Genomic DNA, 22,179 nt, shown 5'->3' on the forward strand with positions numbered 1-22,179 from the left:
TCAGTAAGGGACCTGGAAGCTAAAAGATTCACCAAATAGGGTAGTCCTAGAAGGATAATTTTTTGTTCTGTTTTAGAATAGATCTAGGCTTTAGACAGAACAGAAAGTACTGCTTGTAAAGCGTCAGCTTAACACCTGGCTCTGATGAGATCAGGCATGGTAGGCTATTAAACAATAAAGGCTTTCTGATGATCTAACACATTGTCCATTTCAACAGGCAATTTTAGCAGAAATTTTCAAGTACTTGTCCCTGGTTTTCATATCCTTTCCAGAAAAAATGCAAACCTTTTGTGCCTAAAGGTTTGCAAAGGGATGCACCAAATGGTAACAGAAGTTCTCTATGGCAATACTATTTATTTTTATATTTTAATTACATTTATTTATACTTTGGATGCAGCTAGCACAGTGGTTTAAACTGCTGTGCTGCTGGGCTGGTTGATCTAAAGATCGCTGGGTCGAATCTATTCAATGGGGTGAGTTCCAGTTGTTCCGTCCCAGCTCCTGCTGACCTTGCAGTTTGCATGCAAATGCAAGTAGATGAAAAGGTACCACTTCAGTGGGAAGGTAACAGTGTTCCGTGCACTTCAGTGTTTAGTCATGCCGGCCACATGACCACGGAATTGTCTGCAGACCAACGCTGGCTCCTTTAGCTAGGAAACGGAGATAAGCACCGCCTCCTAGAGTCAGACATGACTGGACTTAACATCAAAGGGAAACCTTTACCTTTACACCTTATCTGTTAGCAATAATTGGCACTCAAGATGGCCCACAACATTAAAACTGATACTATTAAAACATTCAAAAATATACAGAAGTTAACCATATAATTAAATCAGTTAAATATTAAAATTTAACTAATGTCAAGATTAAAAATGCTACAAAAATATAAACAGTAAAACTAATCCAGCACAAACTCAGAGGCACTCTCAAATGCCTACTGGTACAATAAGGCCTTGTTGTTTTTGGGAACCTAACTGGGAAGTGCTATCATAGAGATAAGGTTTCATCTTTCCCCTAAATAATATACACATTTATTTGAAAGCTATTATTGATCTGATATTCAGACATTCATCACCATATCAACACCTGATCAAATCTGATCAGTTAACATGGAAGAAAAGTAATCGTCCTTTTATGTGTAGAAAGAAAGAAAATGCCAAAGTATATCTCTTTTTATGTATTTATTTTAAAATAGGATATTTCTTTTGGTCTTCAGATAAAATACTTGGATTAGCAAATGGGCAGAACATCTCAGATCTGGCAGCCAAATAATTGGACTCATCTCATGTGAAAAGGAAATGTTCTACTCAGGAACACAAAAGGTTAGCTCATATCACAAACGAGCTCAATGGCAGCTGCTTGCCAGTATGCAGGCAAGAACCTTTTCCAGGCCTGGAGATGCCCAGGGCATCTTTTGCACAAAGTGCTTCTGCTCTGTCACTGAGCCAAGGCATCCATTGAAGCTTTTCAGAAAAAAATGCTATTAATGCATTATTAATAAAAATGGGGGCTCTCTCCATAGCATTACAACAAATACGGGTATCCTTTACATGCAAACAAATATTTTAGCCTCCTTTAAAAACCAAAGCAAACCAATGAAGGAAGGAAAGCAAAGCTGATTAAAAGAAACAGATTTCCAGGAGCTTCACTGGATCAAAGCTGTTGGATATCCTTGATATCACTACTTTTATTATACAGTTTACACTTTAGTGTTGCCAGTTATTAATATAATAGTGTTTTCTTGTTCAGTTAAGGTGATTTTCACAAAAGAAAATTGGCATTTGATAGCATGATTAATCTTCCATAATCCTTTAATTCAAAATAGCCTTTTCCCTCTTGAAGCTTGTAATTAAACATCAAGCATCCCGTGTTACTGTATTTGTAGTTGCTGCTGGTTATCCTCCTTAGTCTTTCCTTTTGATTTTTCCCCTTCTTTTTGAATAAATTGAATATATTTATCAGTAAATTGAGTATTTACCAACAGTTAGTGATAATACACTTGAGAAATGTATTTAATTACATAAGAGTGCTCTTTCAAGGACAGATGTTCTTTTTCACCCCTTCCAAGTGCTGAAGAATTTGTAATGCTTGTCATAAAGAAATAGATAAATAAAGCAAGCAAGCAGAAATTACACTTTTGCCAAAATGAATGGAATTAAATCTAATGAAACACAGTGGTCATCAAATACAAAAAAGGAAAAATCTGAAATGATGAAAATTGATGTTAATTAATACATTATCAGGTCTTTCTCAGAAGAACAATGTTTACTTAAAAACCAGACCTCAACACTCTGGAAAGTGGAAATCCTGTACTCAGTAAAGCAGGGTTCAATAAAATAAACTTAGATGGTTGGCTGGATGATGCCCTCTCCCCGTGGCACTGCCAAATATTATCAGATGGCCCCTAGCTGGGGTGAGTAGCTCCAGGAGGAACCACTAGTAAAACATCCTCTGTGCACTAAGGTCAAAACTCCCCCAAGGCAAGCCCCACCCCCTGTAATGGGGGGGGGGATTTCCTTTCCTTGTCTTCACCTCAAGACATAAGAAGAGCTGAGTGATCCATGGAACCACATGGAAGGATTCTAACTCTCTACAGGCAACCTGGGGAAAATCCTATGTGCTAGATTAGGTTCATCACATTTCTATTTATTTATTTAAAGTTTTTATATGCTTTTTCCCAGTTTATATCCTGCCTTTTTCTTACATCATTCTCCTCCTCCATCTTATCCCCACAACAACAACCCTGTGAGGTAGATTGGGCTGAGAGTCTGTGACTGGCCCAGAGTCACCCAGTTGGCTCCATGCCCAAGCGGGGACTAGAACCCAGATCGCCGGAGTCCCGGTCCCATGCTCTTAACCACTACACCACACTGGCTCTCCGGTGTGAATTGTGGTTCCCTACCCATAGAGTACATTTGTCTTCCAGATATATGGAATACTAATACTGTCTCTGAGAATTGCCCTTTATAGTAGTAATAATCCTAAATTTAACATCACATACTCGTTTGGTTACAGACACAGGGCTTCTGGAACTAATGGCACAGCTTCCAAAAAAGATCTGAAATCTGGTTCTTCTAGGTCTTCTGTTAAGAAATCTAATCTTATCTTGGGTCATAGCAGAGTCCAAACCTGGCTAGCTGAAGGAAGGGGGAAAAATAGCCTGTGGTACTTTTGGACATGTTATTTTTCTAACTCTATGATCAGGAATACAAATTCCAGCTGAAAAGAACCATAGAATTAATTTGTACAGGTGGTCCCAGATTCAACCATGCTTTCTTGCAAATTTATTCATTAGGACGAATAAAGTGTGGTCTTCTAGATGCTGTTAGAGTACAACTGCCATCTTCTCTACCTAGTATTGCAATCCATGACATATTATAGGAGTTGTAGTCCAACAACAACTGTCTACACTCCAGTAGCTGCACTTTGATCACAATGTTGGTTTTTGCATGCGAGTCCATACACATTATACATAATTTGTGTTGGTTTCAGAACTGGAGTTTTCTTGGGACAGAATCTGGGTGGTGGTGGATATGTCTGTTGTGGTTGATCATAGCAGAGTGCAGAACCTCTTTCAGACTGGATAAAATCTTGAGGGTCACTTTCCTATGATGAGCAGGGGCAAAGTATGATCTAAAAGGTTCAGCGTATTTTAAGGTACAACTCTTGCATCCAGTAACTAAGCCATAGTAAAGAAATTCAAAATGTCCAAATGGAAAAAATGGCAATTGTTAGTCAGGTCTCATACATGGGAGCATGCACTGGAGAGAGCAAGAAATCAGCTGCTATTCCCTTCAACATCCTCAGTTTGCAGGCGCTGGTGGAAACTATTCAGCTTTTGACAATCCCGATGAAACTTTTTGATGGATGGATGGTTTCAGCTTTACAGAACATGAGGCTCTTGCCAGTTGTTTTGCAAGCCACATCAGTAACATAATGAGAGGAAGACACCAGATTTTACTTGATTTGCCTTTCTGTAACTGTTTTAATATACATGGCATAATGAAGAAGACCACCCTGGTTCCCCTTTAATACTGAAAGACAAAATACTTTGCCTGTTTGTCACAATGAAGCTCTAGTTCTGCAAAAAGTTAAAAATCTGAAACCGCTACATCTAATTTTCCTGCTTTTCAATACCAACATTTTCTTTTTGCTTGTATTAAAGCACTAGTTTTCTTCTAGTGAAAACTAAAAATGGTATTTGACTACAAACTGTGAATAGAGAATTGTGAAAAAATAAATATCATTTTCCTTGCATGACAGACACAGTCATATGATACAGAAGAGAAATTTGGACTTTTGCAAATCCAGCTGTACATCCATTTGCATCTTGCAAACATTCTTCCCAGTCCCTTTTTGTATGGTGTGGCATGGCATGTGCATAGTATAATAATAGAATCAGTCAGATATCTTCTGAAAAGAGCAAATGTGTCCTGCTATATCTTGTCTCCATTTCACAGATATAAACAGAAACTGAGTCTGGTTTCATCATATGGGGTGAAGACAGATGTGATGCAGCCAATACAGTGAGGTCAATTTGGAAGCTTTCTCTCTGTATTCATTGCACCTCAATTCTTCAGGGTCAGGCTCTTGAAACAGAACAAACAAAATTCAGTTCTTCACTTTTGTAGCTTACATGGCTTTGACTGCCTACCTCCATGATATAATCAAAAAGCTCTCTTGCCTTCTTTAGGGTAAGAAGTAAAGTTCCTGGAGAAATAGGTTTCTTTCTCTTTCTTTAAAAATTAATATTAAAGTGATTAATTACAGTGTTGAAGAATGAAAAGAAGGATATGACTAATGGCTCAATCAACATTCTGTTCATTGGAATGCATGTTCCACCAGTGTCAATCCAATAGCAAAGTCTAGAAAAAAATGGATTTACATTATAGCTAAGGATGCCAGTTCAATGCTTTCTTATATATGCCTTTTCCTTCAATTGGCTTTGCTATTTCTTTCCCCAGGCCTTCAGTCTTTTTGAAAGATTTTTGCTTGGGAAAGGAAGGAAAAAGCTATGTTTAATAGATTGCAACAGATTTAGGCTGTTCTGGGCAGCAGGTGCAAAAAGGCATAGAACCAATACAAACCTGACAGGTATACAGCACTGACTTAAAGGAAGGCGAGCATAGACCAAAGCACAGTAGCCTGTTTATATCCTCCTGGTGTTTATTGCTGATTTTCACACCAAGTTTTCTTAGCTGTTCCCTTTCCCTTTCTGTAAATATCCCAAACTTAATAAAATAATAATAAACTTGTATTAGACAGAAGAAAGAGGAAGTATTTGTAAGAATAAAGAAATGCATTCAGTATGACTTAAATCCATCCACTTTGGAGCTGATGCATAACCTGATCAATTTTTGACAATTTGGTCCTTTTTGCTAGATATTACAATGTCCTGTTCCTTACAGGACTTTTTTTCTTTAAAATTTTTACTCTGTCCTATATGCAAAGCATCTCAGGATGGCTTACAGAAATCAGAACAAGCAATCCATAATCAAAACAATTAACAATAATTAAGAATATACATAAAACCAAAGTAACGTATCACCAATGAAAACAAAGTCAAACAGAATCAAGATCAAAAACAAAATCAAAATGCGACTATAGATAGTTAAAACCAGATTAAAATTCCTAGTTCTTAAGATGGTGGGCAAATAAAAAGGTTTTTAATACCTGGCATAACATTAAATATATTTGTAGACTATTACACATCTGCTTAGGAAAGTGTTTTATATTGCATATTACCTTTCTTTTTTTCCTTCTAGTGTTTATTATTTTTTGTAGCTATTTCATTCCTCACATAAAACAAAGTATTGGGCAAAGGAAGCTTCTTGCTTTGTCAGAGCCCTCAGGCAGGCTGTAGATAGCAGGAGGGATGTGAGGAAGAACCAATGTTTTGCCCGCTTGTTTTTTGCTGTTGTCCCACTTTACTACGTCTTTACTGCTTTACTGCTTCTAAAAGAGTTGACTTGATTTGGACTGAATTGTCCCTGCATCTACTACAGCCTGCCATGCCTTGCTTAATATTGAGTTTTAGATAGACAGATAGATAGTGAAAGGAAGATTTACAAATACTGCATTTTGTGGAAGCAAATATATTATAGTTATATTTATTTATTTATGTATGTATTTTTAAAGTACAGGCCTTCCAATAAGTTGTAACATAGGAATCTAGTTAAATCATGATGGAGAATCTAGTTCAAAAATGAATGAATTCATGTAAGGCTATACCAATCATAGCAGAAGGACTATTATGATCACCTCCACCTTTCACAGCTATTTTTCCAGACAAGCAAATAATACAGTACTGGAGATTTCTCCAGTAACATTGTCACTGGTATTCATGAACTTGTATACATCCCTATTTGCTGGGTCATCCATCTGTATTTTTGGTTTAGGCTTATTTACTTACTTTTTCTTTCTTTCATTACTTCTACTGTTTACATGTATCTGAAAACATACCAACATCTCCCACGTTCTTTAGGTTGCTTCATTTTTGCTTTATAAAACAAGATCAATAAGAAATAATTTCCAAAATTAGGTCAGGTGAATTATTGTATGGGCTATTATTTTCCTTTCAACTCTAGACAACAGTTTATCTCATCCCCTTTTGAAGTATCCTTATTAAACACTGTTCCTTGGAACAAATGTCAGTGTATCTGAAATGTGTGTATGAAATGTCTAATCTGAGAATTAGAGCATGAGATCTCTTCAGGTGCCATAGAATCACAGTTCTGGGAGAAATGAAATGGTCACCAAGTTAGATAGCTGCATCCGCTAGAGACTGATCAGTTTGCTGTCCACACACTCCACACTAGCACACATATTTCCAAACACAGCATACGGATGTAAGCAAGCAAATAGTATGCATCAACTCACAGGAGAATTAATAGGCAATCCAGCAAGTCTAAGTTGCTTGATAATGCATACAATACTAGGGAAAACAAGGGGCATTCTTGTTGCTCTCAGCCAGTCCATCTGGATTTGGGCCGGAAAGACTAAGAATGGTGTGAGTTCTTGGAACACGCATTGTCAACAGGAACATCTAATAACATTGCATTGTGGTGCTTGAGCCAACATAAAATAGCCTCCACTGTGGTCTTAAGCATAGTTTTGTTTTTATTTTTTTCCCCTCAGCTTTTGAAAAAAGAATCACCTTCCTTTACCAAGGTATCTGGTAGGACATGCAAGGTACCAAGGGCATGCAACTTCTTGCAAGTCATTCTATATGATGGATGGGATTATCCATAGTTAACTAATGTTAATCATGATTTTATTTCAAAGCGCACACTAATTTTTTCCTTAGGTATATACCTCAAACAAGTAATAAACAGAAGTAATAGTGTTTGCCAATTAGCACAAGTGATAATAAATAGATGATGGATGGGTAAACTTACTATGTTGTAAGTTATTTTGACTGCAGGTTCCATTTGGAATCCACACTTTTCATTATGAATTGGTGAGGGAATTCCAGTAAATAAGCACAAAACAGCTTTCTGGAGATTTGAAAAGCTGGCTGTCATGATAATGACTTTTGGTTATTCCTAATGTAAGTCCCATTGAACAAAATCCACCTTACATTGGAGTAATGAAGTATAGGATGGTAAGTGGCTCTAGGAATTTATCCAGCCCTGTCAGTTGTGTTTCCTTCAGAGTAGCCTGCAAAAAATTATACTGTACAGAAGCTGTAAATCGTGCCTCCTATACCTATTACCAAATGCATAGTACATACTTCTGAGCATGGCTTATATCGAGACTGTTGTAACCCGCGGTTTTGCAGATGAGACCAGAGACGGGATGGTAAAAATAAAGAGGAGTTTATTACCTGCAAGATTTCTTGCAGGGACCAACATTCATGGTTAGAATGCAGCCTCGAATGGAGTTTGAATGAGGTTTTTATAGCTTCACAGTGAGTCTTTGGTAAATGGGAAACAATACAATCAGTTTTTGACAGAAATCAGAACAATGGCGACAATGGGGAATTACAGAATCACATAGCAGCAGTTAAGCAAGCGATATACAAAAGCAGATTTGGTTTGCAGTAAGTTTTATCTTTTAATTTACACCTTCTAAGCAATCTTTGTCCAATACGTTGTAGGTAAGCTCTTTCCACTTTGAGGGGAATTCTCTGAGGCAGTTACTAGACATTTGAATGGGCTAGAGCTTAGGAGAGCTAAGCCTATCATGCATACCCTGAGACAGTTTGATTATTCTAGTGTTTGGCAGTGTCATGCCTATCTGGAGCCTAGAGGAGTCATGCCTATCCTGAATGCCCTGAGAAAGCTGATAGGTATCTCTATTATGTCAGGATCCTGGGGAATCAGGCATAACAGAGACCTTAGATTCCTTTCCTCCCTCTGTTCATCAAGCACAAAGTCAGCAAGTGCCATTTGTCAAGTCTCTGCCTTGCAAAAGTTTATGTCTCACAAAATATTTTGCCATCACCATTATCACACTATTGTAGTTGAAATGTTGTGTAGTTTTATTATATGACAGTGCCAATCGAAGGTTATAGAATGATGAACTGATCAACTACATTGCATTCCCCATTCCCCCTCAAATATCAGACATTCCCCAATCGACCTTCCACTGCACCCTGCAAAAATTCTTGAAAAGACAGAAGAAACCCTAGAGTTCAACGATGATGCCTAAGCACCCAAAACTACCACAGGTGAAGAGCTGTAAGCAAACAGTAAATGCCTCCAATAGAAAAGCTCAAGATTTGGATGAGTGATGCAATAAATCAGGGAAATAAGTTTCCATAATATCTTCGGGCATGATTTACAATTAAGACTCAGTTATTTTTGTCATGCTAATAGAGTTTCAGCTGCACTGCTTTACCCTTAGACCCAGGTCTCCAGGTCCTGGCATGATATACCCATTCCTTCACCTTTTGCATCCCTTGATGATGGGCTTTACAGTGGAGTACTGCAAACCTTGGACAATGTCTTTACATTAGCATTACACAGATGGAGTGGGGCAGGGATTGCCATTGGGCATCGTATATATTCCTTCTGTAGTTCCCAAAACATTTGGCCCTGCACATGCTTTACAGATTCATGATTTGTCAGAGAATTCCAGTGTCATCAGCTCCTGATGTGGGAACTATTGTTTCATGGAATGGTACCCTGTTTGTTTCCTTTCTAAGGTTTGTAGTGGTTTTGGATTCCAAACATAGATATTCTGGAATCATTTCAAAAGATTATATTTAACAGTTGTTATTCTGTTCATTTTTTATCTTTCTGGCATTTTCAAAAGCCGCTGTTGACATATGAAAAAGGACTAATTTGATAGCTGTAGCAAAAGGAATAACTTGGAACTGTAGATACATTTGATGCCTTTAGCTACTATGTGGTTTAGGGTGCATAAGACCATGTGGTAAAAATGAAGGGGAAAATGAAGACACCCACATTGAAAAAGCAGAAGTATCGGAGAGATTCGCTTCTGAATTTCTGCCAGACTTAAAATTGATTTGATAGGGAGTGAGCCATAGTGTATAAGCCTTGGGCTATAATGTGAAGAAAAAGAACAAGCTCTTCCACAGTGATATAATTCTTGCTAATTCTGTCTAGGAAATGGGTAACGGAACTGTCATTCTTCATTCTTGAAATAAATCATTTTAAAAGAATGATGATTAAAATCCATTCTTTTTTTCCAGCATGATAGATTTATACTTTCAAAGAGGATGTTGTCTTGTTGTGTGAAAAGAGTAGTATCCCCAAGCAGCAGAAGTGGAACTTTTCCCGTTTCTTATTCTCCTTCTCCCTGTACACTTAGGTTGTATTAAGAAAATAGCATTGATAGTGCAGGACACCATTATGACAAGCCAGGCTCACCACTTTGTTTGACTTGACAGTTTCCAATAGCAGCCATTATGTGACACATCTCTGTGTAACCATTTTGTAGTGGTGCTCACATTCGTTTTTCAAATTCCCAATTGTCCAGCAGTCCAAACAGGTTGGGGTGTAAGGTGTAGGGATATATGCCAGGAAACTGAGTATGGTACTTCCCAGCATGGTGAGGTAGTCCAGAAGGAAATAATAGTATTTAGAACTTGAGGAGAACCAAGAAGGTTTCATAAAGCTCACATAGTACATGGTGCAGCGTATACGTTTGAGCATCCAACATGATTTTATTCCCCAACAAAGTTGAATGCAGAGTAAAGATAAACTAGAAAAAGCAGTTTAATCTAGGAACATGTGGTTCTGAAATGTCACTAAGGTAGAGTGAGCTATTAAAATTGAAAGGGTCCAGGTTCCAGTGTCCTTCAGCCCAGCTGCAATAGAAAAAGGAAGAAAAAAAAGGGGGGGGAATCCCACCCTTTTACCATTAGGCATAAATTGCTTTGACTAAAATTAGCTGCCCACAGGCCATTCAAATGAGCCAGGAGGGTGTGGGGGGGGGAGATTGAATATTAAAATTTCCAGGAATCCTCTTCATATCCTCTGGCTACACAAATGAAAAATATTCATAGAAAAATGATGAAAAAGAGATGTATGGCCTCTTCAGACATTTGTTAAACCACTTAGCCCAACTTGTAAGTGGTGTATGCCTGCACCATGTAGACCCACCATGAAGAGCAGAATGTATGTTGACACACCCAATGCTGATTACACAAAAATAGACATACAAATCAGAATGTATATAATTAGCTTTATCCATAAAACTGAGTACAGTGCCCATTTTAGGGTTCTCCAATTCCCCTTCTGCATCAAGATTGAGTAGACTTCACATGACTTCAAAAAGTTGGGTAGTCCAGAGTTATGGCAGTGAAGATGTAAGATTTCTTTGCTGCCACTATTTCACAAAAGGCTCTAGGATGTGTTAGAACAAATGTTCCTTTGTACAGAATTATTCGGAATTATTATGCTATTGCACAATATCACCTAAAAATCATATACACTCCTGTCCCACCTAATTTGCACTTATTTTTACCAGAGCTGAACAAGGAGATCAAGAACAGGGTAATTTGGAGACATTAATTCATGGGGTTGTCCTAAGTTGAAGATGGCTTGATAGCACATAACAACCACATTGAACATTGTCATTTCCCAATCTCCAGTTTGAAAACATATTTCTAGACTTTTCCACCAAGTTGTTTTTATCACCAGAATAATTTGGCGTCATCTGGAGCATCTGGTTTCCTTGAGGGAAACACTTCAATTATCCTTCCATTGTGAAAAGTATCTGTTAATTTCTATTCTGTTTCCTTTTCTTTAGCCAATTTCAGGCCATACGAGTCCCTCTTGTCTTACCCTACAACTGCTGTGTTTGCAGTTGCTATGTTTGAAGCCCACTGAATCCCAAACTGCTGTGTTTGAAGCCCATTATTTGGGAATTGGCTGAGTTTGTGTCTGCATGGAATTCAGTAACCTGTAGAAGAGTATGGCTTGAACTCCAAACAGAAACATTCCTGTAAGGAAACAAGGGTATGCTGATGACATGTGTCTGTTCTACTGATTTCATACTGAATGTTTTAGAATGGTACTAAAAACAAAGCAAAACAAAACAAAATCATGGATGCTATGCAACATACAGCTTGCATATGAACAATCTTTGGCAATAACAACTGGCAGCATCCAATACAACCATGGTGCTCTCACTGAATCTGTTGTGCAAGGAAGTCCCACTCCTTATTCAACAGAAAACTAGCAATTAAAAAGGAATCACAGAAACAAGTGGCAATGCTTATATCTGGATTAGGGAAATTAGTGGTGCTCCCTTTTGCAATTTGGCTGCTTTCAGAACCACTAGTTCTCCATTTTGCTAGCAGTAGATTCTTCTGATGCTCAGGCAGACTTGGATACTGCCCATGGCTTTCCAAACCAAAAAGTATTTAGTGCACAATGATGCATTTCGAACTCTTCATATTTGTTAGTACAAGTAGGAACTGTTCTAGTTCTTATGTTTGAATTTGAACAGATAATCCTTGCCTTGACTCTAAATGGCTTTTAGCAAATATTATGATCTGGTATTCAAAGCATGAAAAGCTGCATATCCTCATCAAGAGGAGAAATATTTGTTCATTCATTTGGTGTCAGATGAGACCGACTCTTTTGCCTTGGTGATTAGTTTTTAAATTAAGAAAACTTGCTCTTGCAGTTAATGAGGATCAGCAGAGAACTATAGAAGGTGGCAGGCGGGGGTGGGGGTGGGCTTCATCTGTTAAACATGAGACAGTTATTGATGGTGGTCTCAAACACCTTTTAGTATATTGGATAAGAATGGAAAGTCTCAAGATGCGGACTTTAAGAGATGAAATGTGTTGCTATTCCGTATGTTAATCGTCCAACTATTTTAGCAGCACGATCCTGTACATGCCTAATCAGAAGTAATGCCTGATGAGTTCAAGAGGCCATGTTCCGGGGCAAGATGGTGCAGACTTTCTCTCTCAATCAGGGAAAGGCAACCTTTTTGGGCCATGGACACATCTGGTAATTTGAGAAGTGTCCCGGGCAGCATCATGAAATGGGTGCATAGGAGGGTGGCAAAGGCCACATAACTACAGACCACCTATGTACAAGGCAGTAGTAGAGTCTGCATCCCAACACAGTGAACACTCCCTTGAAACCCACAATTTTCAGCATCCACAAAATCATATTTCAAGGCAATCCCAACCGCAGGAAAGAAAATGTGTTGTTATTTATTAATTATATAGGATAGATATGACATGATGCCTGCTAAGTTGCTTCTTAGGTGTTTTCTGGGTCCTCAGAATACATTTCTGAAACAAATTTAGCTGATAGATTACTGTTTCTTTTCCCTTCCCTCTACAATGTCTGTCTGTCTGTCTTCTTTCCATGTTCTTGCCTGAAATATATTAACAGAACGAGAGGAAATCTTTACAAATAATCCATCATTTATGAACTAAAGCAGCTTTATTCACCCAATCAGTTTGTGTGATTATTTTTAATGGATTTTATTTGAAATAAAAGCTTCACTCTCATTATGGACTCACAAAGTCATGGTTTCCTTGCTCTAGTGTATGATTGTAGTTTTCTCTGTTATTCTTTTCCCTGACTTAAAATATGTAAAAGCAGTGGGCAGCAATGAGAGAAAAATGCATATACATTGAAATGAGATTAGTGTGTAAGTGAATCTTCTGAATCCATTCTCCTATGATAAATGGCAATTTCTGTGCAGTAACCAGATTTTTACATGCAATGTTTAATCCAAATAAAATATTGTGTCTGCAGCCCACCACAGGATTAGAAACAGGGAAGCAAGCTTAAGTGTTCCTAACTCTGAATTGTGAATTGTGGCTTGAACTGTCACTAACACGAGTCTTTTCACTACCATATTCCAGTCATATTCAAAGCACTGGCTTCAACCTTTAAAGCCCTAAATCTTAGTGTCAGATTACCTGAAACTGTGTCTCATTCTGTTTAAGGTCCTAACCTGAGGCCTTTCTCCATGTAACCCTGTCAAATGCAGCAAGGCAGCAGATCACGATAAGATACAAGGGCATTTTAGTGGCGGTGCCAATTTGTGGGATAGTTTCCCCAAATAGCCTTAACTGGTGCTTACATTATATTATTTTTGGTGCTGAACAAAGACTTGTTGTTTGTTTTTTCATGCATCTTAGGAGCCATCTTTACTGGTTTTAAATCTTTGTAATATTTCATCCCTGCTGGTTATTTTTCCCTTTGGTTCTATTATGTACTATGAATGTATTTACACATTTATTTTTATTTATTTTTATCTGGGAGTACAACAGTAATAAATAAACAGAAATGGGGGAGGGAACTACAAATGAAAAAGGAAAGAAGAAGAAAAAGAATGAGAGAGATTCTTCTTCCAGCATTCCAAGTTACCTCACTTAATAGCTATTTAATATCACAACTACTGGTGTCAGAAGCCAAAACTTTTACTTTAAATATATTTTGAATCACTTGTTGTTAGTCTGTCTACCTTTCCTATATATTAATATTGTCCACATACAAGAGTTGTAACCTGTTTCTATTATTTTCTATAATCTCTATAAGAGAGATGTTTCAGTATGTCCACCAATACATAAAACTATTAATATATATTATACAGGGTTTTTTGTTTGTTTAGTTGCAAAGTTGTGCCCAACCCATCACGACCCCATGGAGAACAACATTCCACCATATATTCTAGAAATGAATAAGAAATGTGTATGTGTACATACTGTATGGAATCTTCTATTAAATGCCAAATGTTGGCAATTCTGCACTTTAATATCTCTGAGAAATGAAAAGTCCTTTTTACTAGCTTATACTGCAAATTTGTGTAGCTATTAGCTGATGGTTTGGTCTGTAGTTATTCTGGCAATCTTTCACAAATGCTAATATCTGATACCTTCTCAGCTCAAAACTCATTTATAGTTACAAATGGTTCAAGTGGGTGTATAGCACAGTAGACGTTTTCCACCGAGTGCAATATTCCTGCAGGATATTCTGAGATAAAGTCTGTGCAGTTAAAATCAGGGTTAAAGGCAGGTGAATCAAATGGTAAATAGGGATTTCATGGGCTGCACAGAAGTCAAATTGTTCCAGTCGATGTGAACTAACGTAATGTTTCAGGTGAGCTACTTTCAGTGGAACACAGGAGATCAGATGTAATTGATGGCATTCTGAATAGTAAGACCACCTGCAAAGCTGGTACAGTTCACTGATAATGTATGACAGATAAAAGAGTACATGGGCAAAGAGAGGTAGAAAGCAGTACAGCTTTTTGTACATCTTCAAAGAGCTAAAGAAGATTTGTTCTATGAAAACCTGGTGCCCAGAGTAAAATAGCTAAATATTCATCAATTTCCCTTTTTATGGAAAAATCATTAGTACTATTGGATTTTTTTTATTATTTGTGTGTGCAGGTGGTGATAAAATTTATGAAATATCCTTTCCTTAGCGAATGTTGCCATTACCTTTCCTTTGTCAATGGACTATTTCTTTTTTATCATTATAAGGATCTTTCTGCACATCTATGAGAACAAACCTGCACATGCATCTAGGTTTGCTATATGTGCTACAAGGAGCTTACTGGGTAACTGACTTACTGAGTTTACTGGCTCACTAGTTAGCATTTCATTATGCTGCACCACTATTTCATGATGCTTCCTCATTCATATATTACTTTATGATGTGTACATATAAATTATGTAATGTGCGGACAGTCAATATGACAATTTTATATCTGACTAAGCATCTTTATTATTGAAAGAACCCTTGTGAGAAGTTGTTATCCTTCATTTCCTTGTGCAGTATGGACAGAATTTAGAATTCCTTTCTTGCTTTGCCTTTGGAGCTTGTTTAAGGTCCGTTTAAATGTGTTTGCTATCCAGTAAGAATTTCCAGATGTCTAGCACATGGAAAGACAATCTGTAATTGATTAATTTTAAGTGCATATGAAAAAGCAAGCAATAGGGACTCCCGCTTTTATGGAATTCTGTGCAAATTGGGAAGAGGGAAGAAATATTCTCAAAGCTTGTATTAAAGATACTTAACTAGGACCATGACCTTTTGAAAGTTGGAACGAGAAAGAAGGAACTGTGTGTTTGTGAATATGTACATGCCCTGTAACTAATTACGTGATTGATGTGTTAAAATTACCTTTGCCTTTCTCTCTTATTCCTTCTCACTAACTCATGTTCTCTTTGCCTTATAGGTTTTCTGAGCACTGGAGATCAAGCTGCAAAAGGCAATTATGGGTTGCTTGACCAAATCCAAGCTTTAAGATGGATTGAAGAAAATATTGGATCATTTGGAGGAGACCCAAAAAGAGTTACAATTTTTGGATCAGGGGCAGGAGCATCTTGTGTTAGTCTATTGACACTGTCACACTATTCAGAAGGTAAGAATCCTCCTAGTTTAATATGAGGAATTACATAATTTATTAGAGGATTGCAAACATCCATGGGACATCTTAGGTATCATAATGTCAACTTTGTGATAATTCAGTTCCCTGTTTTTTTTAAACTAATCCAGTTGAGAAGGTAAATTTTCTATGGGATATATTCCATAGGCCAAATAGGACAAACATTCTGCACAAAATACAAAAAAAGAAAAAGAGCATTTAGGTGGCTCAGTAATCTCTCCTAATTGGAACCTTTGGAAGGTCCCCAACCTTTTTGGGCCAGTGCGTACAGTTGGAAATATGATAAACTGCCAAGGGCATCATCATAAGATGGCTGCCATGAGGGATGTCACTTGTCACAAAACAGCTGCTGTGGGAGTCTGGCTACTGACAAATGGCAAGCAATCTGTTTCCATAGAAACAGATTACAAGGCAGAAGGTGGGTTTAAGCTCAAAATTCCAAAGCACATTTGACACCACAAATCAGAAAAAAATACCTATTTCACAGAAAGAAAACTGGAAAGGGAAACCCTGAGACAACCCCTATAACCATTTAAGAGAATTCCACTTTTATTTGCAAAATGTGCCCCATCTGGATCTCTGAATGTGAGAGCGAGCACATCTGTTAAAAACATACACAAGTTATTGAACACAGGCTCATATTTATCTCATGCCCAATCCCCAGTTTGATTTCTGCATTTTCCTCAGAAGGCAGAATCAGTCCTACTTTAGTGTCTGATGAAAGTTTGTCCAACTTTGCACAAATCTCTCTTTGAGTCACTGGACTGGGTGGACTCCCCATCTTCATAGGGTGAGCAATGATAACAGGGACAACTGAGAATTGGGCATAAAATGACTGGGGAGACAATGCTCAGAGTATTTTACCAATCCAAAATTGATGTTTTCCCATCGTTATACCCAATGCCAAATACTGAATACCGATATAGCATAACAACATGCATATTTTACAGAAGTCAAGCCAGCTATTTACCACAAATCACCTCAAGGAAGATCACTCACAAATAATTATCTCCAAACTCAATACCGCTAATTAATTCTTCTTTAATTAACTCTTGATCTACCCATTTCCCTTCTGTTAGTCAACTCAACCCTCACATTCTTTGTATCTCTGAAGACCAAAAGCCATCCGTGCATATCTTTTCTCAAACCCGGATCTACAGCCAAACATGCAAACATGCATGCACTTTACATCATTCTCCTACGTATGCATCCTTTCAATATCTGTTCAAACACACATACACTTAACATGTGCTCATGTAAGACACACTCCTTCCTCCCTTGCTCTCACTCTGTCGTTTGTTACTGCCTCCCTGGCAACTAGTTTATCCTTCCAGACCCCAATGTTGCTAAACAGTCCTGTACTCCTCACTGCCTCCCCAAGACTTTGCTAATTTCCAACCTCCCCACAATTTTGTCTGCTGTTATCCTGCCTTCTACAGAACTCCTTCTGATATCTGCTAGGCACTGGTAGGATCCTGCTTCTTCCTCCATTACAGCTGTGGAAGCTGCAAAGTAGTGTAATGGCTTAGCTGCCGTCATTTCTTCAGAATGCTTCAGGAGCCATATTCACTCAGCTGCTGGGGAGGAGAAATAGATAAAGAAATGGAAGGAAGGAAGCATAGCAAGCACCAATGCCCATGTTACTGCATTGGGGAATTCTGTAATAGATTTTTTTGCTAGCACCATTAGAGCATATACCCCAAGTAGATAGTGCCCTCTCCCAGTCTTATCTTCCTGATAATTAGAATCTAGCTCACAACACAACTAACACACTAGCAAACTCACAGTTGAGAAGCAAATATATTTTGCCAGGTGAATCATGGTCAAACAAAATTCAGAATTGATTATTTTCTGATTTGATTGCTAAGTTAAAAAAAATAAAACATAAATCACACAATTTCAATAAGTTTTCTACCCCCATCCATTTTGAAGTTGTTATACTATCCCAGACAAGATAGTCTACCTATGTGCTCTTTAAAAGAGCGTATACTTTTATTACCTGGAATTCAAGTCATCTGGGATATATATATATATATACTGTATATCCATCTGCTATGCTGTGCTTTAGTGATGCAGAACAGCTTTAGACCAGGCGTCAGGTTGCTTCACATCACTGGAGCGTAGCATGGAAATCACAATCTGTTACTGAATCTGACCCCAAATTCCCAATTCCTTTTGAATAGTTAGCAACACGTTCTGATTTATTAATCTGATCAATGACTAAATGAAGAAATACCTATCTAAGTGATGCAAAATAAGGTTGCAGAGTAACATTCTTGTAATCCAGCCATATTAAAGTAGTGTAGCATGATTTTCTGGACTGCATGGCTTCTATGAGACAAAAGAAAATTGCACACCAGGAAAATTGCACTTTTTTCATTGTGCAAGTCTGGCACAAAAAGAGAAGGTTGCTTGCAGTTGTCATTCACATGCAGGCTTTTCCCAGCATTAGGAGGGCCACTTACACATTCGCAGAACAGGATATCCAGTACTAAGAAAAAGATGCAGAGGAGGAGGTGGTGGTAAATTTGCATACACTTGGCATATGTTCATTTATATGTATAGTTGCAAATTTTATAATATTGCTATACATGTAAGCGCACTGTGTTGGCAAGATTACAACTAGATGATCTGTCTGCCTGCTCACTTGAAGGCCACTGCTTTTGCAGGCTATTTTTAATTCGTTTTTTTTAAATTTCACACCAGAACCCTTTAAATATGAAAAGTTAGCACTCAAAGAGAACACTGCCCTCATATTGCCCTTTGTCATCTGCCCTTCAAATAGGGAATTGTGCTCTACAGGAAAAGCAACCAAATGAGTTAGTTGATGCCACACTCCTTCCATCCAGATCTTGGGATTAAAATTTCCTCTGTGGGGGAAATCTTCAAACTCTACCAGAGATGTTGTAGCTGTAGGAAATAAGACAGTGGATTTAAACAAGCTGTCCTTGCAGATCTGGTGGGCGAAGCTCTGCCCTCATTGAAGAGTGCCTTGCCTCCACATGAATTTCATCCTAAACCTTTCGAGCAACTGGAAATTGTTGACTTGGTTGCTTGTAGGGCTTGGAAAAAAATAACTGCCTGTCAAACGTGACATCCAACAGCATTTAAATTTGCCATTTATTTACATCTAGGAGAATGTAAAACCAGAAAAAATAAACCCTGGAAAATGCAATGTTTGAAAAAATGGATCTTTGATTAGGAAAAAACAGGGGTCTAAATAAGCCTGTCCTAATGTTCTGTTCTGCTTTAAGGACTAGACTTTCACTGGGAAATGTGCAAAAGATCAGGGTTACTTAGTCACCATCTAGTCACCCAGGAGCAATTTGTAATCCTGAATGGCTACCAGGAAATATGTTAATAAGAAAACCTATATGTACAATGTGATGCGACAGTTTTATCTACAGATTTCAATTATGGTACATATTTTAGACTACCTGTAACAAAGAAAAAATCTAATCTTCATTTTCCAATAACTTGAATTAGTAATTGATCATATCTGACACTTGCATTGTATCAGGAATGTCCTCTCAACCTGTTCAAAAAGTGCAAATGAAAATCCTTTTTCCATAATTAATTTAACTCATTTCATGGCATATGGAAAACAAAAGCATCTTTCTCAGTTAAAACTCTGAGTTGTTTCTGCATGTTTACTGGGAGGAACTCCACAATAGAAAAATCAGCAACATTTGGGCCATACATGGATTTGTTGCTCTAGATTGTGGCTACTATCCACATGTCAAACAGGATGTGATTGTGCTGAATATTTGGGAAACATTTTTATCCTTAGACAGGCAGACTGAATTTTCCATGCTTCCTATGATGAACATTAAGAAACAGGAAGAATTTAGCTAGGAGCATAGCCAAGGAAAGTTACTAGGCTAGGGTGCTGAAGCTGGAATTAAAAACAGGTTATTTTTGTACACATTTTCTCTTTCCTAAGAATGCACTTCCTCTAGATAACATACAAAAGATTATTTTGCTCTCTCAATGCTGCTTCTTCATGTATTTCAATTTTAACTTTTGCACCTGCAGGTCTGTTCCAAAAGGCAATCATACAAAGTGGAACAGCCCTGTCCAGCTGGGCAGTGAACTACCAGCCTGCCAAGTACACTGCGATTTTGGCAGAAAAAGTGGGCTGCAACACGTTGGACACTACAGACTTAGTTGAATGCTTTCGGAATAAAAACTACAAAGAACTCATTCAGCAAACCATCACGCCAGCTACGTACCACATTGCCTTTGGGCCAGTGATTGATGGGGATGTAATTCCAGATGATCCTCAGATTCTGATGGAACAGGGAGAATTTCTCAACTATGACATAATGCTAGGTGTAAACCAAGGGGAAGGCTTAAAATTTGTAGATGGCATTGTGGATAATGAAGAGGGTGTCTCTCCAAATGATTTTGATTTCTCTGTTTCCAATTTTGTGGACAATCTGTATGGTTACCCAGAAGGGAAAGATACACTGCGAGAGACCATCAAGTTCATGTACACAGACTGGGCAGACAAGGAGAATCCTGAAACACGAAGAAAGACTCTGGTCGCACTCTTTACTGATCACCAGTGGGTTGCACCAGCTGTTGCCACAGCTGACCTGCATGCCCAGTATGGCTCTCCAACGTACTTCTATGCATTTTATCACCACTGCCAGAGTGAAATGAAGCCCAGCTGGGCTGACTCAGCCCATGGTGATGAAGTTCCTTATGTGTTTGGCATTCCCATGATTGGCCCAACTGAATTGTTCAACTGCAACTTCTCCAAGAATGATGTCATGCTCAGCGCAGTTGTTATGACATATTGGACAAACTTTGCCAAAACTGGGTAAGTTTTGCCACACAGTGTTTGTGCTTATGCCATCAGTCTGAGATGCTACAGCTGAGCATTTGATCTTTGAGGGGCAAATTGTGCTTACAAAATATTACTTGCAATAGATTTAAAACAATGTTTTCAGGGTGCTGTTAAGCAAGACTAAATGGTGACTTTGGGGGTGCTGCCGGTACACTTGTAAACAGATAGGTGGGCTCATTCTTCTCTGATTCTGCAAATTCCTACAGTGAAACATGCCTGGTCATCCTTCTTCTGCCATGCAGAGTATTTCCAACAGGTGAGCTATTGCCAGATTTGAAAGAACCTTCCATTACCTGATGCCACCCCACCCCAAAGAACCAGGATAGAAGGTGGTAGGCCATCATCCACAAAAGGAACAGCAACAGAGCTCTGTCTGGCCCCTGAAACTGTGCAGAATTACAATTTCTATTAATCCTATTTAAACCCTAGTTTAAACAGGCTTACTCATTAGGAAGAGGTACTTGTTGTTATGTAAAACCAGAAACTACTTTAATTTGATGATGATTCATTTACAGGAAATGCTCAGCATCATAGATCTTTGGAAGGAGGATAGGAAAATTTAGCAGTATATTATCCCTAGTCCGAGAACAATAGCTAAGAAGCTAAACAAATATATAGGTTTGTTATGTAGACAGACTCTATGACAAGCCTAGTAGTAATTATTGTTGTGTTATCTAAACTCCTTTCTTTTCTATTCTAAAGCTTCTTTCTCTTCACTGGCGTCTTTAAGGACCTAGTATACAGAATGATGCATCACTGTTTCATTTAAAAATAGTGCATTTATTAAGCCATGACAGTTTGTGAAAACTATAGGCCTCAGGTTAAGACTATAAAGCATGGTGAGGGGGAAAGAAAGTATTAAGTAGATCAAACAAATTCACTGGTTCTACCCCCACAGGTTTACAGAGGTATCTTTCTTAAAACCAAGAGAGTAGTGGGAAGAGATAGATCTAGAAAGAACTGCACAAACACCTTTTTCTACCCACTCTTATGAGTAGAATGAAAAATTATGTGTATTGTTTTAAAATGAGGAATAAATTTCTTGTACATATTTGGAACTGTATGCGATAGCAAATAAGGAAACGTAATAGTACAAGTGGACACAAGGTGCTTGTTAATTTAGTTGTGGGAAAGATACTGTGACAGAGATCAGCATTATGCTCTCCCAAGTGTAAGAAGAGTTTGTTGATTTGGTTTTGCTTTTGAAATTTGATTTCCCCCCTTTCTCTTTTCTGTTCTGACTATTGAATTAAAATAAATGTCCTTGTGGCACACCAAGGACCCATAAATCTTTGCAATGAATGTTTAATGGCAGAACTGGGCTTTCAGCGCTGCAGCTGTACTGCAGTGCAGAGAACAGTATACTGCAATATCTGAGAGTTTAGAGAATGCGTAATGTCCTGACCTGCCCAGAAGTTTAAGCAGATCTCACAGTATTTAAGAAACCAATTGCATGCCATAGTTTGTATAACCATCACAAAAAGCAA

At 38.0% G+C, this 22,179-nt stretch overlaps 1 protein-coding gene across 2 annotated transcripts in view; it reads left to right on the forward strand.

The window, feature by feature from the left end:
- The window catches only part of NLGN4X (neuroligin 4 X-linked), a 294,535-nt gene that overhangs the window by 263,886 nt on the left and 8,470 nt on the right, over window positions 1-22,179 (forward strand). For both annotated transcript variants that reach the window (XM_044432627.1, XM_044432636.1), the window contains exons 4-5: window positions 15,631-15,816; window positions 19,876-20,665. In XM_044432627.1, the coding sequence (XP_044288562.1) occupies window positions 15,631-15,816; window positions 19,876-20,665 (976 nt within the window). The remainder of the gene's footprint in view (window positions 1-15,630; window positions 15,817-19,875; window positions 20,666-22,179) is intronic.

Source organism: Varanus komodoensis, unplaced genomic scaffold, assembly GCF_004798865.1.
Source record: "Varanus komodoensis strain SLA01 unplaced genomic scaffold, ASM479886v1 scaffold1, whole genome shotgun sequence".
Taxonomy (NCBI): domain Eukaryota; kingdom Metazoa; phylum Chordata; class Lepidosauria; order Squamata; family Varanidae; genus Varanus; species Varanus komodoensis.